Genomic DNA, 17,165 nt, shown 5'->3' with positions numbered 1-17,165 from the left:
CTGGGTATATACCCAAAGGATTATAAATCATGCTGCTATAAAGACACATGCACACGTATGTTTATCGCGGCACTATTCACAATAGCAAAGACTTGGAATCAACCCAAATGTCCATCAGTGACAGACTGGATTAAGAAAATGTGGCACATATACACCATGAAATACTATGCAGCCATGAAAAAGGATGAGTTCGTCACCTTTGTAGGGACATGGATGCAGCTGGAAACCATCGTGCTCAGCAAACTATTGCAAGAAGAGAAAACCAAACACCGCATGTTCTCACTCACAGGTGGGAATTGATCAATGAGATCACTTGTACTCTGGAAGGGGAACATCACACACCGGGGCCTATTATGGGGAGGGGGGAGGGGGGAAGGATGCCATTGGGAGTTATACCTGATGTAAATGACAAGTTGATGGGTGCTGATGAGTTGATGGGTGCAGCACACCAACATAGCACAAGTATACATATGTAACAAACCTGCACATTGTGCACATGTACCCTAGAACTTAAAAAGTATAATTAAAAAAAAGAAAGAAAAAAATATCCATTTAACACAAAAGAAGGCAGCAACAGAAAACATGAGGAACACAAATGATGTAAGTCATATAGAAATCAAATAGCAAAATGGTAGAACTAAGTCCTTTCTTAGAAATTATATTAAATATAAGCAGAATAAACATTTATTTAAAAGTAGAGATCAGCATAATGATTTTAAACATGATCCAACTATATGCTGTGTACAGGTGCCTCACTGTAGATTCAGACAAGTACACTGAAAGAAAAAAGATGGAAAAAGATATTCCATGCAAGTGGTAATAGAATAGGTTGACTAAACTTATATCCAACAAAATAGACACACATGTGTACATATGCATATATGCATTCAATATTAAACACATAAATATGTTAAGTAAATTTTGACCAAACTGAAGGGAGAAATAGCAATACAAGAATTCTCAGGGACTTCAATGTCCCACTTTCAACAATGGAAAGATCATCTAGGCAGAAAGTCAGTAAGTAAAAACAGACTTGAACAACAATGTAGACCAGATGGTCCTAACAGACACATACATAACACTCCATCTAATAGCCACAGAATACACATTCCTTTCAAACTTTCATGGAACATTCTCCAGGATATATTACATGTTAGACCACAAAACAAGTTTAACAAATTTGAGAAGACTGAAATCATATCAAGTATCTTCACCAGGCACAATGCTATGAAACTAGAAATCAATAACCAGAGAAAAATAAGAAAATTTATCAAATGTGGAAATTAAACACATCCCTGAAACAACCAGTAGATTATAGAAAAAATAAAAAGGGATACTAAAAAAATTCTTGAGACAAATAAAAATGGAAACACAAGCATACCAAAAATAATAGGATGCAGCATGAGTCTTTTTAAGAAGGAAGTTAATGTTGATTAAAACTACATTAAAAAAGAAACATTTTAAATATTCTAACTTTATATATCAATGAACTACAAAAAGAAGAACAAACGAAGCCCAAAGTTAGCAGAAAGAAGAAAATAATAAAGATCAGGGCAGAAACAAATAAAATAGAGACTAGACAGACACTACCAAAGGTCAATGAAACTAAGATTGGCTTTTTTGGAAAGACAAACAAAATTGAAAAACCTTTAGCTAGACTAAGAAAAAAGTGGTAAGTCTCAAATAAATAAAATTATAAATGAAAGAGAAGCAATCAATACCACAGAAATAGAAAGGGTCATAAGAGAACACTATAAACAATTTTGCAACAGCAAACTGAGTAATTTAGAAGAAATGAATAAATTTCTAGAAACATAACCTACTGAGACTGATTGCTGAAGAAACAGAAAATCTGAACATACTAATATTGGTAATAAGATTGAAACAGTAATCAGACACCTCCCAAGAAAGAAAAATGCCAATCCTTCTCAAACACTTCCCAAAAAATTGAAGGGAACACTTTCAAACTCATTTTACAAGACCACCACTACCTTTATATCAAAGCCTGACAAGGAATCTTCGAGAAAACAAAACTACAGGCTAATATCCCAGATAGCATAGATGTGCAAATCTTCAACAAAATGCTTACAAACCCAATTCAATAGCACATTAAAAAAAGAAAAAAAATTCCATGATCAAGTGGAACTTACCCCCAGAATGCAAGGATGGTTTAACATACAAAAATCAAGATATGGGAGGCACTACATTAACAAAATGAAGGATACAAATTATATATTTATCTCAAAAGATGTAGAAAAATCATTGGAGAAAATTTAACATCTTTCATGATAAAAACTTTCAGCAAATTAGGACTAAATGTCATGTACTTCAACATCATAAAAGCCATATATGAAGCCTATGACTAACATCATACTCAACAGTAAAAATCTAAAAGCTTTTCCTCCAAGATTGGGAACAAAACAAATTGCCCACTCTCACCATATCTATTCAACACAGAACTGGAAGGCATGGTCAGAACAGTTAGGCAATACAAATAAATAAAAGATAAAGAAAATGTGATACATATACACCATGGAATATTATGCAGCCATAAAAAAGAACAAGATAATATTCTTTGCAGCAACATGGATAGAGCTAAAGGCCATTATTTGAAGCAAACTAACAGAGGAACAGGAAACTAAATACCACATGTTTTTACTGATAAATGGAAGCTAAACAAGAACATATGGATAGACGCTATATAGGAACAACAGACACTGGGACATATTTGAGGGTGGAGGTTAGGAGGAAGGAGAGTATCAGAAAAAAATGACTCTCAAGTACTATGTTTATCTGGGTGATGAAATTATCTGTACATCAAACCCCCATGACATACAGTTTATCTATAAACAAACCTGTACATGTACCCCTGAATGTAAAAGTTAAAAAAAAAAAAGAAAGAAAAGACGTTCAAATCAGAGAGAAAGAAGTAAAACTGCATATATTTGCAGATGACATGACCTATATAGAAAACCCTTGACTTCACCAAACAAATGCAGGAACTAATAAATAGTGCAGTAAATTTGCAGGATACAAAATAAACATACAAAAATCAGGAATATTTCTATAAACTAACAACAAAGTATTTACAAACAAATCAAGAAAACAATTCTATTTAAAATAGCATAAAAATAAAATTATTGTGTATAAATTATACCAAGGAGGTGAAAAATCTGTATGCTATGCTGTAAACTATAAAACATTGGTGGCTGGGTGCAGTGGCTCAAGCCTGTAATCCCAGGACTTTGGGAGGCCGAGACGGGCGGATCACGAAGTCAGGACATCCAGACCATCCTGGCTAACTGGTGAAACCCTGTCTCTACTAAAAAATACAAAAACTAGCCGGGCGAGGTGGCGGGCGCCTGTAGTCCCAGCTACTCGGGAGGCTGAGGCAGGAGAATGGCGTAAACCTGGGAGGCGGAGCTTGCAGTCATTTGAGATCTGGCCACTGCATTCCAGCCTGGGCGACAGAGCGAGACTCCATCTCAAAAAAAAAAATAATAAAAAATAAAAAATAAAAAAAAAAAATAAAAAATAAAAAAAAAATTGGTGAAAAAACTGAAGAAGACACAAATAAATGGAAAGGTATCCTACATTCATGGATTGGAAAAAATAATACCATTAATATGCTAATACCACCCAAAGTGATCTACAGATTTGGTATAACCCCTACCAAAATACCAGTGATATTCTTCACAGAAATAGAAAAAAAAAATCGTAAAATTCCTGTGACTACAAAAGGTCTCTGAATAGCAATGCAATCTTAAACAAGAGAAGCAAATCTGGAGACATCACACTACTTGATTTCAAAATATAGTATACAGTCATAGTAATTAAAACAATCTGGTATTGGCATAAAACGAGATATAGAGACCAATGAAAGAGAATAGAACCCAGAAATAAATTGCCACATTTACAGTCAATCGATCTTTGACAAAGTTGCAAAGAACATACAATGGGGAAGACAGTCTTTTTAATAAATGATGGTGGAGAAACTGAATATTCACACACAAAAGAATGAAAATAGACCCTTATTTCACACCATACACAAAAATCAACTCAAAATAAATTAAAAACTTAAATGTAAGAGCTGAAGCTGTAAAAATTCCAGAAGAAAAAAGCTTTTTGACATTAGTCTGGGGCATGATTTTTTGGATGTGACCCAAAAGCACAGGCAACAAAAGCAAAAATAGATAAATTCAGATAAAAAACTAAATCAAATTTAAAAATCTTACACATAGCAAAGTAAACAATCTACAAAGTGAAGAGACAACTTGAAAAATGACAGAAAATCAAATAATGTGCTAATATCCAAAATATATAAGGAAATCAAAAACTCACTAACCACAAAACAAATAATTTAATTTAAAAATGGGCAAGGACCTGAATAGACATTTCTCAAAAGAAGACATATAAATGACCAAAAGATATATGAAAAAATATTCAACATAATTATCATCAGGAAAATAAAAATGAAAACTATAATGAGGTATCACCTTACACCTGTTAGAATAGCTATGGTAAAAAAAAAAAAAAAAAAAAGACAAAAAATAACAAGTGATGATAAGAATATGGAAAACAGTATGGCAATTTCTCAAAAACTTAAATATAGAAGTACCATATGATTCAGTGATCCCACTTTTTAATACAGAGCCAAAGAAGATGAAATCAGTATCTTGAAGAGATATTTGTCTGCACTACCATGTTCACTGCAGCATTATTAGAAATTGACAAGATATAGAACTAACTTTTTTTTTTTTTTGAGATGGAGTCTCACTCTATTGCCCAGGCTGCAGTGCAGTGGCATGATCTTGGCTCACTGCAACCTCCACCTCTCAGATTCAAGTAATTCTCCTGCCTCAGCCTCCTAAGTAGCTGGGATTACAGGCGCCCGCCACCATGCCTGGCTAATTTTTGTATTTTTAGTAGAGACTGGGTTTCACCATGTTTGCCAGGCTGGTCTTGAACTCTTGACCTCAGGTGATTCGCCCGTCTTGGCCTCCCAAATTGCTTGATTACAGGTGTGAGACACTGCACCCAGCCAGAATCAACCTAACATTTTATCCACAAATAATTGGACAAAGAAAATGTGATATATTATATATATGCACATATATAATGTATACACATGTGATTATATATACACATACATAATGTATATAAATGTAATTATTTGTATATATTAAATATACATATAATATATAAATGTGATACATTATATATAATTAATATATATAATACATAAATAAAATATATTTCCATTGTGACAACATGGGTGAACCTAGAGGATATTATGTTATGTTAACTCAAATATTATATTATGTTAACTCAAATAAGCTAGGCACAGAAAGACACATACTGAATGATCTCACTTATATTTGGAATCTGAAGAGTCAAACTCATAGGAACGGAAAGTTTATTGGTTGCCAGAAAATGGTGGCTGCCAGGGACTGGAGTGTGGGGGAATTACGAGCTTTTTGTCAAATAGTACAGAATTTGTTAGGTATGATGAATAAGATCTGGAGATATAATGTACAGCATGGTGGCTATAATTCATAAAATTGTGTTATATATTTGAGATTGGCTAAAACAGCAGATCTTAAATATTCTCATCACACACAAAAAACTGATAACTATGTGAGGTAACAGATATGTTACTTAGCTTCATTGTAATCATTTCGTAGTGCACATGCAAATGTTATATTCAATAGAAGAAGAACAGCCTTTTCAACAAATAGTGCTGGAGCAATTAAGTATCTGTGTTAGTTTGTTTTCATGCTGCTGATAAAGACATACCCGAAACTGAGAACAAAAAAAAAAAAGATTTAATTGGACTTAAAGTTCCAAAAGGCTGAGGAGGCCTCAGAATCACGATGGGAGACAAAAGGTTCTTCTTACATGGTGTAGGCAAGAGAAAATGAGGGAGAAGCAAAAGCAGAAAGTCCTGATAAACCCATCAGATCTTGTGCGACTATTTGCTATCACAAGAATGGAATGGGAAAGACTGGTCCCCATGATTCAATTACCTCTCCCTAGGTCCCTCCCACAACACGTGAGAATTCTGGGAGATACAATTCAAGCTGAGATTTAGATGGAGACAGAGCCAAAACATATTATTCCACTCCTGGCCCCTCCAAGTCTCATGGCCTCACATTTCAAAAGCAATCATGCCTTCCCAGCAGTCCCCGAAAGTCTTAACTCATTTCAGCATTAACCCAAAAGTCCACAGTCCAAAGTCTCATCTGAGACAAGGCAAGTGTGTTCCGCTAGTGAGCCTGTAAAATCAAAAGCAAGTTAGTTACTTCCTGGATACAATGGAGATACAGGTATTAGGTAAATAAAGCCATTCTAAATGGGAGAAATTGGCCACAACAAAGGGGTTACAGGGCCCATGCAAGTCCGAAATCCAGCGGGCAGTCAGATTTTAAAGCTCCAAAATGATCTCCTTTGACTCCAGGACTCACATCCAGGACACACCGAGGCAAGAGGTGGGTTCCCATGGTTTTGGGGAACTCTGTCCCTGTGGCTTTGCAGGGTACAGCCTCCCTCATGGCTGCTTTCATGGGCTACCATTGAGTCTCTGTGGCTTTTCCAGGCACACGGTGCAAGCTGTTAGTGGATCTATCATTCTGTGGTCAGAAGGATGGTGGCCCTCTTCTCACAGCTCCACTAGGCAGTGCCCCAGTAGGGACTCTGTGTAGGGACTCCACACCCCACATTTCCCTTCTGCACTGCCCTAGCAGAGATTCTCCATGAGGGCCTCACCCCTGAAGCAAACTTTTGCCTGGGCATCCAGGCGTTTCTATGCATCTTCTGAAATCTAGGCAAAGGTTCTCAAACCTCAATTCTTGACTCCTTGACTTCCACATAGGGACTCCACACCCCAGTAGGGACTCTAATCCCACATTTCGCTTCCATACTGCCCTAGCAGAGGTTCTCCATGAGGGCCTTGCCCCTGCAGCAAACTTTTGCCTGGGCATCCAGGCATTTCTATACATCTTCTGAAATCTAGGCAGAGGTTCCCAAACCTCAATTCTTTGCTTCTGTACACCTGCAGGCTCAACACCACGTGAAAGCTGCCAAGGCTTGGGGCTTCCACCCTCTGAAGCCCCAGCTCAAGCTCTATGTTGGCCCCTTTCAGCCATGGCTGGAGCATCTGGGACACGGCACCAAGTCCCTAGGCGGCACACAGCATAGGGACCCTGGGCCCAGCCCATGACACCATATTTTGCTACTGGGCCTCTGGGCCTGTGATGGGAGGGGCTGACATGGCCTGGAGACATTTTCCCCATGGTCTTGGGGATTAACATTAGGCTCCTTGCTACTTGTGCATATTTCTGCAGCTGGCTTGAATTTCTCCTCTAAAAATGGGTGTTTCTTTTCTACTGCTTTGTCAGGCTGCAAATTTTCTGAACTTTTATGCTGTTTCCCTTTTAAAACGGAATTCTTTTAACAGCACCCAAGTCACCTTTTGAATGCTTTGCTGCTTAGAAATTTCTTCCACCAGATACCCTAAATCATCTCTCTCAAGTTCAAAGTTTCACAAATCTCTAGTGCAGGGAAGAAATGCCACTACTCTCTTTGCTAAAACATAACAAGAGTCACCTTTGCTCCAGTTCTCAATAAGTTCCTCATCTCCATCTGAGACCACCTCAGCCTGGACCTTATTGTTCATATCACTATCAGCATTTTTGTCAAAGCCATTCAACAAGTCTCTAGGAGGTTCCAAACTTTCCCACATTTTCCTGTCTTCTTTTGAGCCCTCCAAATTGTTCCAACCTCTGCCTGTTACCCAGTTCCAAAGTCACTTCTACATTTGTGGGTACCTTTTCAGCAATGCCCCACTTCCAGTACCAATTTACTGTATTAGTTTGTTTTCACACTGCTGATAAAGACATACCCAAAACTGGGAACAAAAAAAAAATTGTAATTGGACTTACAGTTTCACATGGATAGGGAAGCCTCAGAATCATGGTGGGAGGTGAAAGGCTCTTCTTACATGGTGGTGGCAAGAGAAAATGAGGAAGAAGCAAAAGCAGAAACCCCTGATAAACCCACATTAGATCCTGTGAGACTTACTCATTGTCATGAGAATAGCACGGGAAAGACCGGCCCCTATGATTCAATTACCTCTCCCTGGGTCCCTCCCACAACATGTGGGAATTCTGGGAAATACAATTCAGGTTGAGATTTGGGTGGGGGCACAGCCAAATCATATCAGTATGCATAGACTGAAAAAAAAGACCTCAGCCTGTACCTCAAATTTCATACAGAAATTCACTCAAAATTGATTGTGGAATGAAATGTAAAATGTAAAAATATAAAAATGTTAGGAATTTTAAAACAAGAGAAAATCCTAAGGCTCTCTGGATAGACAAAGACAACATCAAAAGAATGATCCATGAAAGAATACATTTCTAAATTTGACCTCATCAAAATTAAAACCTTTTCTCAGTGAAAGACCCTGTTAACGTAAAACATAACGTTGTATGCTGTAAATTTTTGTCAGTAATACCTCAATAAAGAAAAAATAAGTAAACTTAGCAAAAGATCAACATAAGAGTAAATGGCTACTTACTTTATCAATTTTTTGAGGAAAATATTTAGCCGACTAACTATTGAGCTGGGTTCAAACTCAACCTACTATTAGATTCACTGATACTTTATTATTTATTAATTATTAAATAGGAAAATTTTAATTAATTGTGTTATATGGTTAATTTTTCAGTTGGTCCATTTGCTCTGAATACAATTCTGAAATCCTTTAGCTGATAATTTTGAAAATAACAAAAAATACAAATGTGAAAAAATTTATATGTATAGATGCAAGTCCAAGAATGGCTAAAATAATCCTAACAAAGAAGATTAAAATGGAAGGAATCGCTCTACCCTATAATAAGGCTTATGCTATGGCTACTGTAATCACAATAGTATGGTGTTGGCAAAGGGATGACCATATATAACAATGGAACAGAATAGACAATTTAGATAACATACAAATATGCCCAACTGTTTTCTCACAAAATACAAAAGCAATTCCATGGAGGAAGGATAGCCTTTTCAACAAATAGTATTAAAGCTATTGGACATCCATCGACCAAAACAGACAGACAAAACAAAACAAAACAAAACAAAAAATGCTCTCAACCTAAACCTCAAACTGTATAAAATTATCTCAAAATTGATTGTGGACTGAATTGTAAAATACAAACATTTTCAGTAAAAAAGAAAAGTAGAAAATCTTCAGGGTCTCAGGCTAGGAAAAGACTTGACATCAAAGTATGATTCGTGAAGCAAATAATTTTCTAAATTGAACCTCATCAAAATTAAAACGTTTTCATGGTGAAAAGACAAGAGTTTGAAAAGACAAGCTATAGAGTGGCAGCAAATATTTGCTGACCGCATAGCTGACAAAGAACTAGTATCTAAAATATATAAAGAACTTTCAAAACTCAAAAGTAATAAGCAATCCATTTAGAAAAGTTAAAAACAGATATTTTATGGAAGGGGATATATACATAGCAAATAAGCACATAAAAAGGTGTGCAGCATCATTAGTCATTAAGGAAGTGCAAAATAAAACCACAATGAGGTATGACTCCACACCCATCAGAATGGTAAAATGAAAAATAATGGCAATACCAAATGTCAGGAAAGATGCAGAGAAACTGGATTATTCTGACATCACTGGCAGAAATATGAAATGGTACAGACACTCTGGAAAGCAATTTGATACTTTCTTACAATACCCAACATGAACTTGCCATATGATCCAGCAATTGCACTCCGGGGTGTTTATCACATGTAAATGAAAACTCATGCTCACGCAAAAACCTGCACGCAAATGTTCATGGAAGCTTTTTTCATAATTGCCAAGAATTTGAAACATCCCAGATGTCCTCCAATGGGGGAAAGGTTAGACAAACTGTGGTATATGTGATATTACTCTTATGTGGTATATGTGATATAATCAAAGCAGTGAACTACTAATATGCACGAAAACGTGGATGAATCTCTAAGGAATTATGCTGAGTGAAAAAGCCAAAGCCAAAAGGCATTATTCCATTTATATCACAAGCTGAAATGACAAAATTTTAGAGATGGAGCACAATTAATGGTTGCCAGAGTTGGGGACAGAGTGGCAGGGGAAGAAATGTGAAAAAAGTTGGGTGGTTATAAGACAACAACATAAAGGATCTTTGTGGTGATAGATCTGTTCAGTATCTTTAACGTGGTGCAGATATACAAGTTTATAAGTGATAAAATAGATCCGAATGCAGACATGCATATACACAGACACACAGAGAGATGAGTACAAGAGGGGAAATGTGAATAAAATCAGTCAACCGCATCAATGTCAGTACCCTGGTTTTGATATAATATTAGACTTTTGCAAAATGTTACCATTGAGAAAACTGGGTAAAGGATCCTAGGAAACCTCTCTGCAATTTTTCTTACGACTACATGTGAATCTATAATTATCTCAATAAAAATGTCAATTTAATAAAGATATTAGACAATATCATACTGAATCTTGAATCCTAGTCAAGGAGTTTGAACTCTTTTCAACAGCTAGTTGAGACCCATAGAGGCTAGTTGAGTATAAATGACTTGATTAAGAGCTATGGATCAAAAGAACCAATATGATGGCAATGAGTGTGATGAATTAAAGGAGATGTTACTAAAAGCAGTGGCTCAAAAAACCATAGTCAGACATCAAGTTAGAGGTAATATTGAAACCAATATCGTACCCAATGAAGTGTACAACAGATCCATGCCTTATGGCCACTTTAGCAACCATACATCCAAACCAAATGCAGTTTGTCCATGTTCTTTTTTTATAATTTGCACTATATTTGAGAATCTGATCATAAAATAAAGTCACTTCCAAGAGTTATTTTGCTATATTTAGCTCGTTCTTTTATGCCACAATCTTAATATTTTGTAAAAATGAAGACATATTTTTAGTCTTTGGTTTCAATAATTTTATAATCATATAAATGTGCATGAAATATGGTTTCTAGTTATTGTGGTAATTGGCATTTTTGAAAAAATCATTTTAAGGTGTTTGAAGATTGAAAAAAACATATTAGACTTCTGGTTTAAATTAATTTTAACTAAATATTTATAAAATTTTATTAAATAAGTTTGTAATCAATGTTTAAATGTCTGAGGAAATGTAATTTGTTAATTGATTTCTTAGCTTTGTAGCCAGCATTACATTTGCAGGAAATATTATTTAATGAATTTATACATTTATGTAATTTTGCCTGAGATAAAATACAACAGGAGTGAAGCTCTTCTCCATGCACTAAAGATTCCAGGAGACCATCAGATTGCAGATCAGGGCTCTCTCCATCATACCACACTGCCCTAGAAAGGTTTACACCCTCTTTAAAGCCTCTCTGAGCTGCTGGCTCCAGATCAAGGAAGAATAGGCTTACCTTATGGGGTTGTCCATCCTGGACACTGTGAGGAAGGCAGCAAGGTTGGCTGTGTAAGAGGAGCACACGATGAGCGTGAAGAGCCACCAGCTGCCCATCACGATGCGCATGGCCACAGAGTTCACGGAAGATTCACCACCTGTGGGAGGCAGAAAAAGTGGATTGGCCAGTGGCTTCTGGTCTCCCTCTCATCCCCAGGGAGGTGCTCTGCCCTGCAGCCAGGCACACAGGCTATCACTGGTGACGGGCTGGGAACCAGGGAGGTGACTGCCAGCTGGCTCTGGGCATCTGTGCCAATTCTGGGATAGGATCCTAAAACCATGGATCTTGGACAGGGGCAGAGGACCACAAAATATGGAAAAGTTAGGATTGGGCTTCTAGTGGTGTGGAGTTCGTCAAAACACCAAGGGTGGGGATCTGAATATCAAAATCTTTCAGTTAGGAGATTCTACCTCACAGTGGTAAGAACTTCTAGGGCTGCAGCCTTATGTAAGATCCCTTTCCAATTTCAAATTCATATATAGCAGACTCGGGAATTCTGTAAATATAGAAATACCTCCTACGTGGAGGGCTCCCTGGCTTTCTTTTAAACTTCAGAAATGGGATGTCCCATATCACTTTTATTAGTATTCAGGCCTCTCTAGATGGCTTTTCTTCCCCCAGAATTTTCAGAAATCATGGCATGAGCCTTTTAGTTAGAAGTTTAGCCTCTTTGAGGCCAATTATTTCTCCTTGGTCTCTAAAGTGTTAGGAGAAGAGAGCTTCTCACTGCTTATCTCCTTACATAACCTCACAAAGCATTTGCCATGGTGCAAACAGGACCAAGACTCACATTAGAAACTTTGCAATTTGTTGCTCCAGTCACAATGGCACAATCCTATAACTCACTACTGGATAGAAGTGCCATATGGACCCCTCAAAGGTAGGAGAATTTGTACCTCAAGAATGGCTGGAGTACTGCTTATATGATTGCAACACAATTGGGATTTTTTTTCCCATTAAGTCATCAAATTTAAGCAAGATTCACAGTTTCATTGACAACCTCATGTGCATAGCAATCACTTTAATGTAGGAGGGGAGAAAAGTGCAAAGCAGAACTCCAAAGTTAATTTTATCTAAAGTGGAGAATCAGGAATTGAAGTTGAGTTCCTTATTGTTGTTTCATTTAATTTATCTCTGATATTACTCAGGGAAGTTGGTGCAACATGATATTTGTACTGTCCTAGAGATTAAGTAAAATTGCATTTGAAATGACTTTGCTAAAATGCACCTGAGAACTTTGCCAATGGATAAGTTCTTCTAAGCCCCCAAAGCTATTCAAGGATCAGGGAACCAGAAAGGTACCTTGCTGTACGAACGCTCCATAGACAATCCAGATGGCACTGTGCAGAGTAGCAGAAGCTGATGGCCTGGGCTGGGGAGCACTCTGAGCCCTCACAGCCTGTATCCTGTTCAACACAAATATCAGCACACCAACCACGGGGATGGCTGCTGCAATGCACGCCCACACAGCAAAATCGAATGGAGCAAAGAGGGAGAAGATGCTGATTTTCTCCTCAGGTTTCTTGATTAGAATTCCCACCGAATAGTCCATGTACCGCTTGCTGAAGTCCACAACGCTCTCCCTTTCTGGGGTGATGGTGATGGCAGAGATGGCCAAGTCTGCTCTCTGAAAGGCAAAGCCATCTCATCAGACGGCAGTCCTCAGCTTACTGTTGGGCTCTGCCCTGGGTCAAGGTCCACCTTCTGCCCTTTGAACTGCTCTGTTCAGAGGAATGGATTTGAGAGCTGGCGCCCTGAGAGTCTGAATATTGTAAGGAAAATCCAACACCAAGTTGTCTGTTACTATTTCCTTCACCTTACAAGTTTCTCTCTTTTAAAAACTTCAGGAAACGACTTCTACAGAAAAGAGCCGAGTAAAGCATCTTCATTTCTCTATGAATTATAGTTTATCTTCACTTGCTTGTTGTTTTCCTACCAAACTTTAGCTATCTTCTTTTTATTTTCCCTGTGTTTCCCTCTACCCTTCACCAAGAAGGCCCTTCTATCTTCTTCTAAGCCTGTCTGCATCCTCCCTACATGTTAAGACCAGAGGCACACTCCATTTCTTCATCACACCCCTCAGACTCTATTATCCCACATTGATCTCTCTCTTTTCTAAAACACTTCAGAAGTTATATGGTGAGTTCTACAACTACGTTAGACTTCATTAACATATTAGCCACTGAGTGTTTTATATGTAGACTTTATGCCAGAGAGTAAAATACTGAAAGAATAAAGGGGTCATCTACTTACTTCTATCTTCCCCCACCCTTAATTCATGGCTTGCAGACCCACAGGCTGATTCTTCCATGATAAAGTCATGGTGTGAAGAATCTCTATGGACGTTCCCTACTGTGACCTCAAAATTATCTCCCAAGATGTTTGCCTTCCAAAATAGGCTTCCATTTCAAAAACAGACAGAAACGCCATTAAGATGGATCCAGACTGTGAGGATGAAGCTGCCAAGTTTGGGGCAATCACAAGCTTCATGTCTGGATGGGTAGATGCCAGGTGACAATGGGGCCTAGAGTCCTCCTTTAGTCACCAGAGCACTGAAAGGCAGACATCATAATGATCTGGGCTCTTGGCCCTCCAAGTGGGAGGCATCAGCAGAACCGGTTTCTTTTAGAATGACCAATAGTGACAACTGATTCAACCTCCATGCTCAAGTTGGGGAAACACACGTGGAATGATTTTTTTAAGGTTTAATATGTGGGCTAGGGACAGATATACTCGTGTCCTAAACTGAAATTTAATACTATACCTTGAGTAAAGACAAAATATGGAGGTGACCCTATCAACACCCTCCTCTTACACTTGTCACACTGGCATCTCTGGTTCTTGCCTCTCTTCTAAAAATCCCAACATCCGGGGACTATTTTTAGGATTAGGAAAGTTTGGAGCATATTTAAGGGCTTAAAAAGAAATTTAGTGGAGCAGGATAGGCTTATAACACAGAATGAAGGTAAACTAATTTATGGAGCAAGGTTCGAAGGAGGCACAAAGGAATCAACTCATGACACAGGTGGAGGGGTTGTCCTGTGACAGTGGGAGAGACTGACAGGGGACAGGGGACACTCCCCTCTGTGGAAGATGACAGGTGCCTGCAGATGTAAATTTCATAGGCATTAGAAGTACAATTTTATGCCCCAAAGTCTCAGTTTATTTCCCCGATATAGAAGTACAGTCCTTTTCTTTTTTTAGTTGGGAAGGATAGAAGATTCTTAGGTAGCTCAAGAAGAAAGGTAAACTTTTTAAACAGTCTCTGAGAGACATAGCCAAGGAGCCCAACAGAGGACAAGTTAAAAGATTCTGGCAGTACTGAAGGGCCCAGCTGATTCTGGAGACCACACAGGGTTTCTACAGCAATCTGGACAGATTCGTAATTTCCTTCTCTAATTGAGTGCAGCAACCTGGATTTCAGAGTGAAGAGGATAGATAATAGAATCCATTCAGGCTTAGGGTGCAAGAAAAAAGTCAAGAACAGAGGGAGTCACAAGGGATGAAGGGAGGAGGGATTTATCTGGCCACCCATGGAGGATGCAGTATCAGAAAGGCACAGAAGCCGCAGAGAAGGATGCACCTCAAATACACACACTATGTGAAAAGAACCAGACACAAAAGACCACATCTTGTATGACTCAAAAGACCACATCTCGTGTGACACAAAAGACCACATCTTGTGTACAAAATGTTCACCGAAGCAACTCTATGAGATACAAAGTAGATTAATGGTTGCCTAGGGCTGGGGGTGGGAATGGTATTAACTATAAGTAGGTATGAAAGATCTCAATGGGGTGACGGAAGTATTCTAAAACTAGATCATAATGAAGGTTGCACAACCCAGTACCTTTACTAAAAATCATTGAGTTGTATATCTAAAATGGGTAAATTTTATAGTATGTGAATTTATCACAGTAAAGCTGTTTCTTAAAAAGATTAATAGAAATCAGAGGAATGACAAGCCTAGTGTCTGCCTTTACCGATTTAAAAAGCAAAGGGCCTTTGCTGTCAGAGTAAAGGTTCAAAAGAGTCAGAAGGACAACTTGTTGTGGTCATGCAGTGGGCTAGTGATGGTGACATGTAAGATGCTAACAAGATGCATGGGGGTGAACAATGGAGTGTAGCACAGCAAAGCTCTCTGGAGGCGAGGGTGTCAAAGTACTGGGAGTCCAGAGTTGTCTACAGGGATGTCAGAAGTTGTCAGAATGGTGGCAGGAGGAATAATGGAGATGGAGGACTTGAGTCAGATGCCATCATGATCAATGATCATGGGGAAACGACCCAGGGTCATGAGATGACAAGAAGGGGGACATGGTAAGTTGGCCTCATGCCATGAGTTTCAATGAGGATGCAGTTTCCACGGGAGGGAAGAAGAGTATGATTTAAATGAGTATAAGGACCTGCGGGATACCACACCATCCACACATAGCAATGCAGACACACACATGTGTATGCATATCCTACCTGTGGTCTATGAGGGATAGGAGAATGAGCACTCACCAGTACCCCTGGTGGGAACTAGGTTTCTGCTTCACCCTAAATGTGGGGTGGTTCCCTGAAAGGTGTGCTACAGAGTAGGCACAGTGGATGATAGACTTCAAATAAATGACATAAGTGGGCAGGGAGGTAACACAGAATGTCAGGGTTGAGGAGATACAAGAGCAGAAATTGATGTAGCAGGGGATTTGAGGACAAAAGAGCCTTTGTGTGTGGAGAATGGTAACTGTGGTCTGTTTAGCTGGTCCCAAGGTTTCCACGGTGCAATTGGTCAAGTTTAGATATTACCCCAGAGGAAGACTAGGGTGCCCCTCCCCCTGGATCTGCTGTGGGTACCTACCTTGCTGATGAGCTCCCCGATCATCCCGTTCCAGGAGGTGTTATGGAGCTGGTGACCATACCTGCCATCAGGGGCTTGATAAATCTCATATTTGAAGCCCAGAGCCTTGGCCAGTGCATCCAGGACATCTATGGAGAACCCTTTGTAGCGCTTGGGCTGTCCTAGGATGTTCTCAGCCACCATCACGAAAGGCTCTTCCTGAGGACAACAGAATGAAGGTTCTCCAATTAAATAACAGGTTCATTAACACATATCTCGAGTGTATTGTTAGAGAGAAAGATGTGATTAGAACATTTGCAGTTCCCCAATTTAGGACTGGAGGCTCAACTTACCTGCCTTTTTCTAAAAGCCGTGTATGGACACTCAAGGAACAGTGCACAGGATGATCACTCCAATCAGTAGGTCCATACAGAGGAGTGGAGATTCATTTGTCCTATGTTATGTTATCCCAGGCTCTGCTCCAACCCCTACTTCCCTGAATAATATGGTTTTCCTTCCTCCATTTGTAACATCCATGCAGAGTTAGGACCCTGTCCTTAGAATATGCCAAAATTATACGAGGCCCACATAAGAAACATGAAACTTCTCATCCAGGATAATAAGTGGTGATAAAGTTCTGTGACATTAGGTTGAGAGAAAAAGCATTATGTCTACTGGCAATACTAGAAAGTGGATATGGATTAACTGGCCAAGGCCAGACCAGAAGCCAAAGGGTAAGATAGAATTCAAACCCAGAGTTCCGAGTTCAAAGCCATGCCATGCTCACACCTGCACATGTTGTGCTATGCCACATGTGAGCGAGGTGGTCATCTGAAAAATGCCTCAGCGCTCACCACCAT

General features: G+C 38.7%; 1 protein-coding gene across 1 annotated transcript in view; it reads right to left on the bottom strand.

Annotated features, from left to right (window-relative positions):
* GRID1 (glutamate ionotropic receptor delta type subunit 1) overlaps window positions 1-17,165 on the bottom strand; it is a 791,729-nt gene that overhangs the window by 123,758 nt on the left and 650,806 nt on the right. Inside the window, exons 10-12 of the mRNA XM_030940876.1 lie at window positions 16,327-16,524; window positions 12,789-13,113; window positions 11,445-11,583 (exon numbers count right to left, since the gene is read on the bottom strand). Coding sequence (XP_030796736.1) covers window positions 11,445-11,583; window positions 12,789-13,113; window positions 16,327-16,524 — 662 coding nt within the window. The remainder of the gene's footprint in view (window positions 1-11,444; window positions 11,584-12,788; window positions 13,114-16,326; window positions 16,525-17,165) is intronic.

Source organism: Rhinopithecus roxellana, chromosome 11, assembly GCF_007565055.1.
Source record: "Rhinopithecus roxellana isolate Shanxi Qingling chromosome 11, ASM756505v1, whole genome shotgun sequence".
NCBI classification, from domain to species: domain Eukaryota; kingdom Metazoa; phylum Chordata; class Mammalia; order Primates; family Cercopithecidae; genus Rhinopithecus; species Rhinopithecus roxellana.
This window is presented reverse-complemented; position numbering and strand designations above follow the sequence as displayed.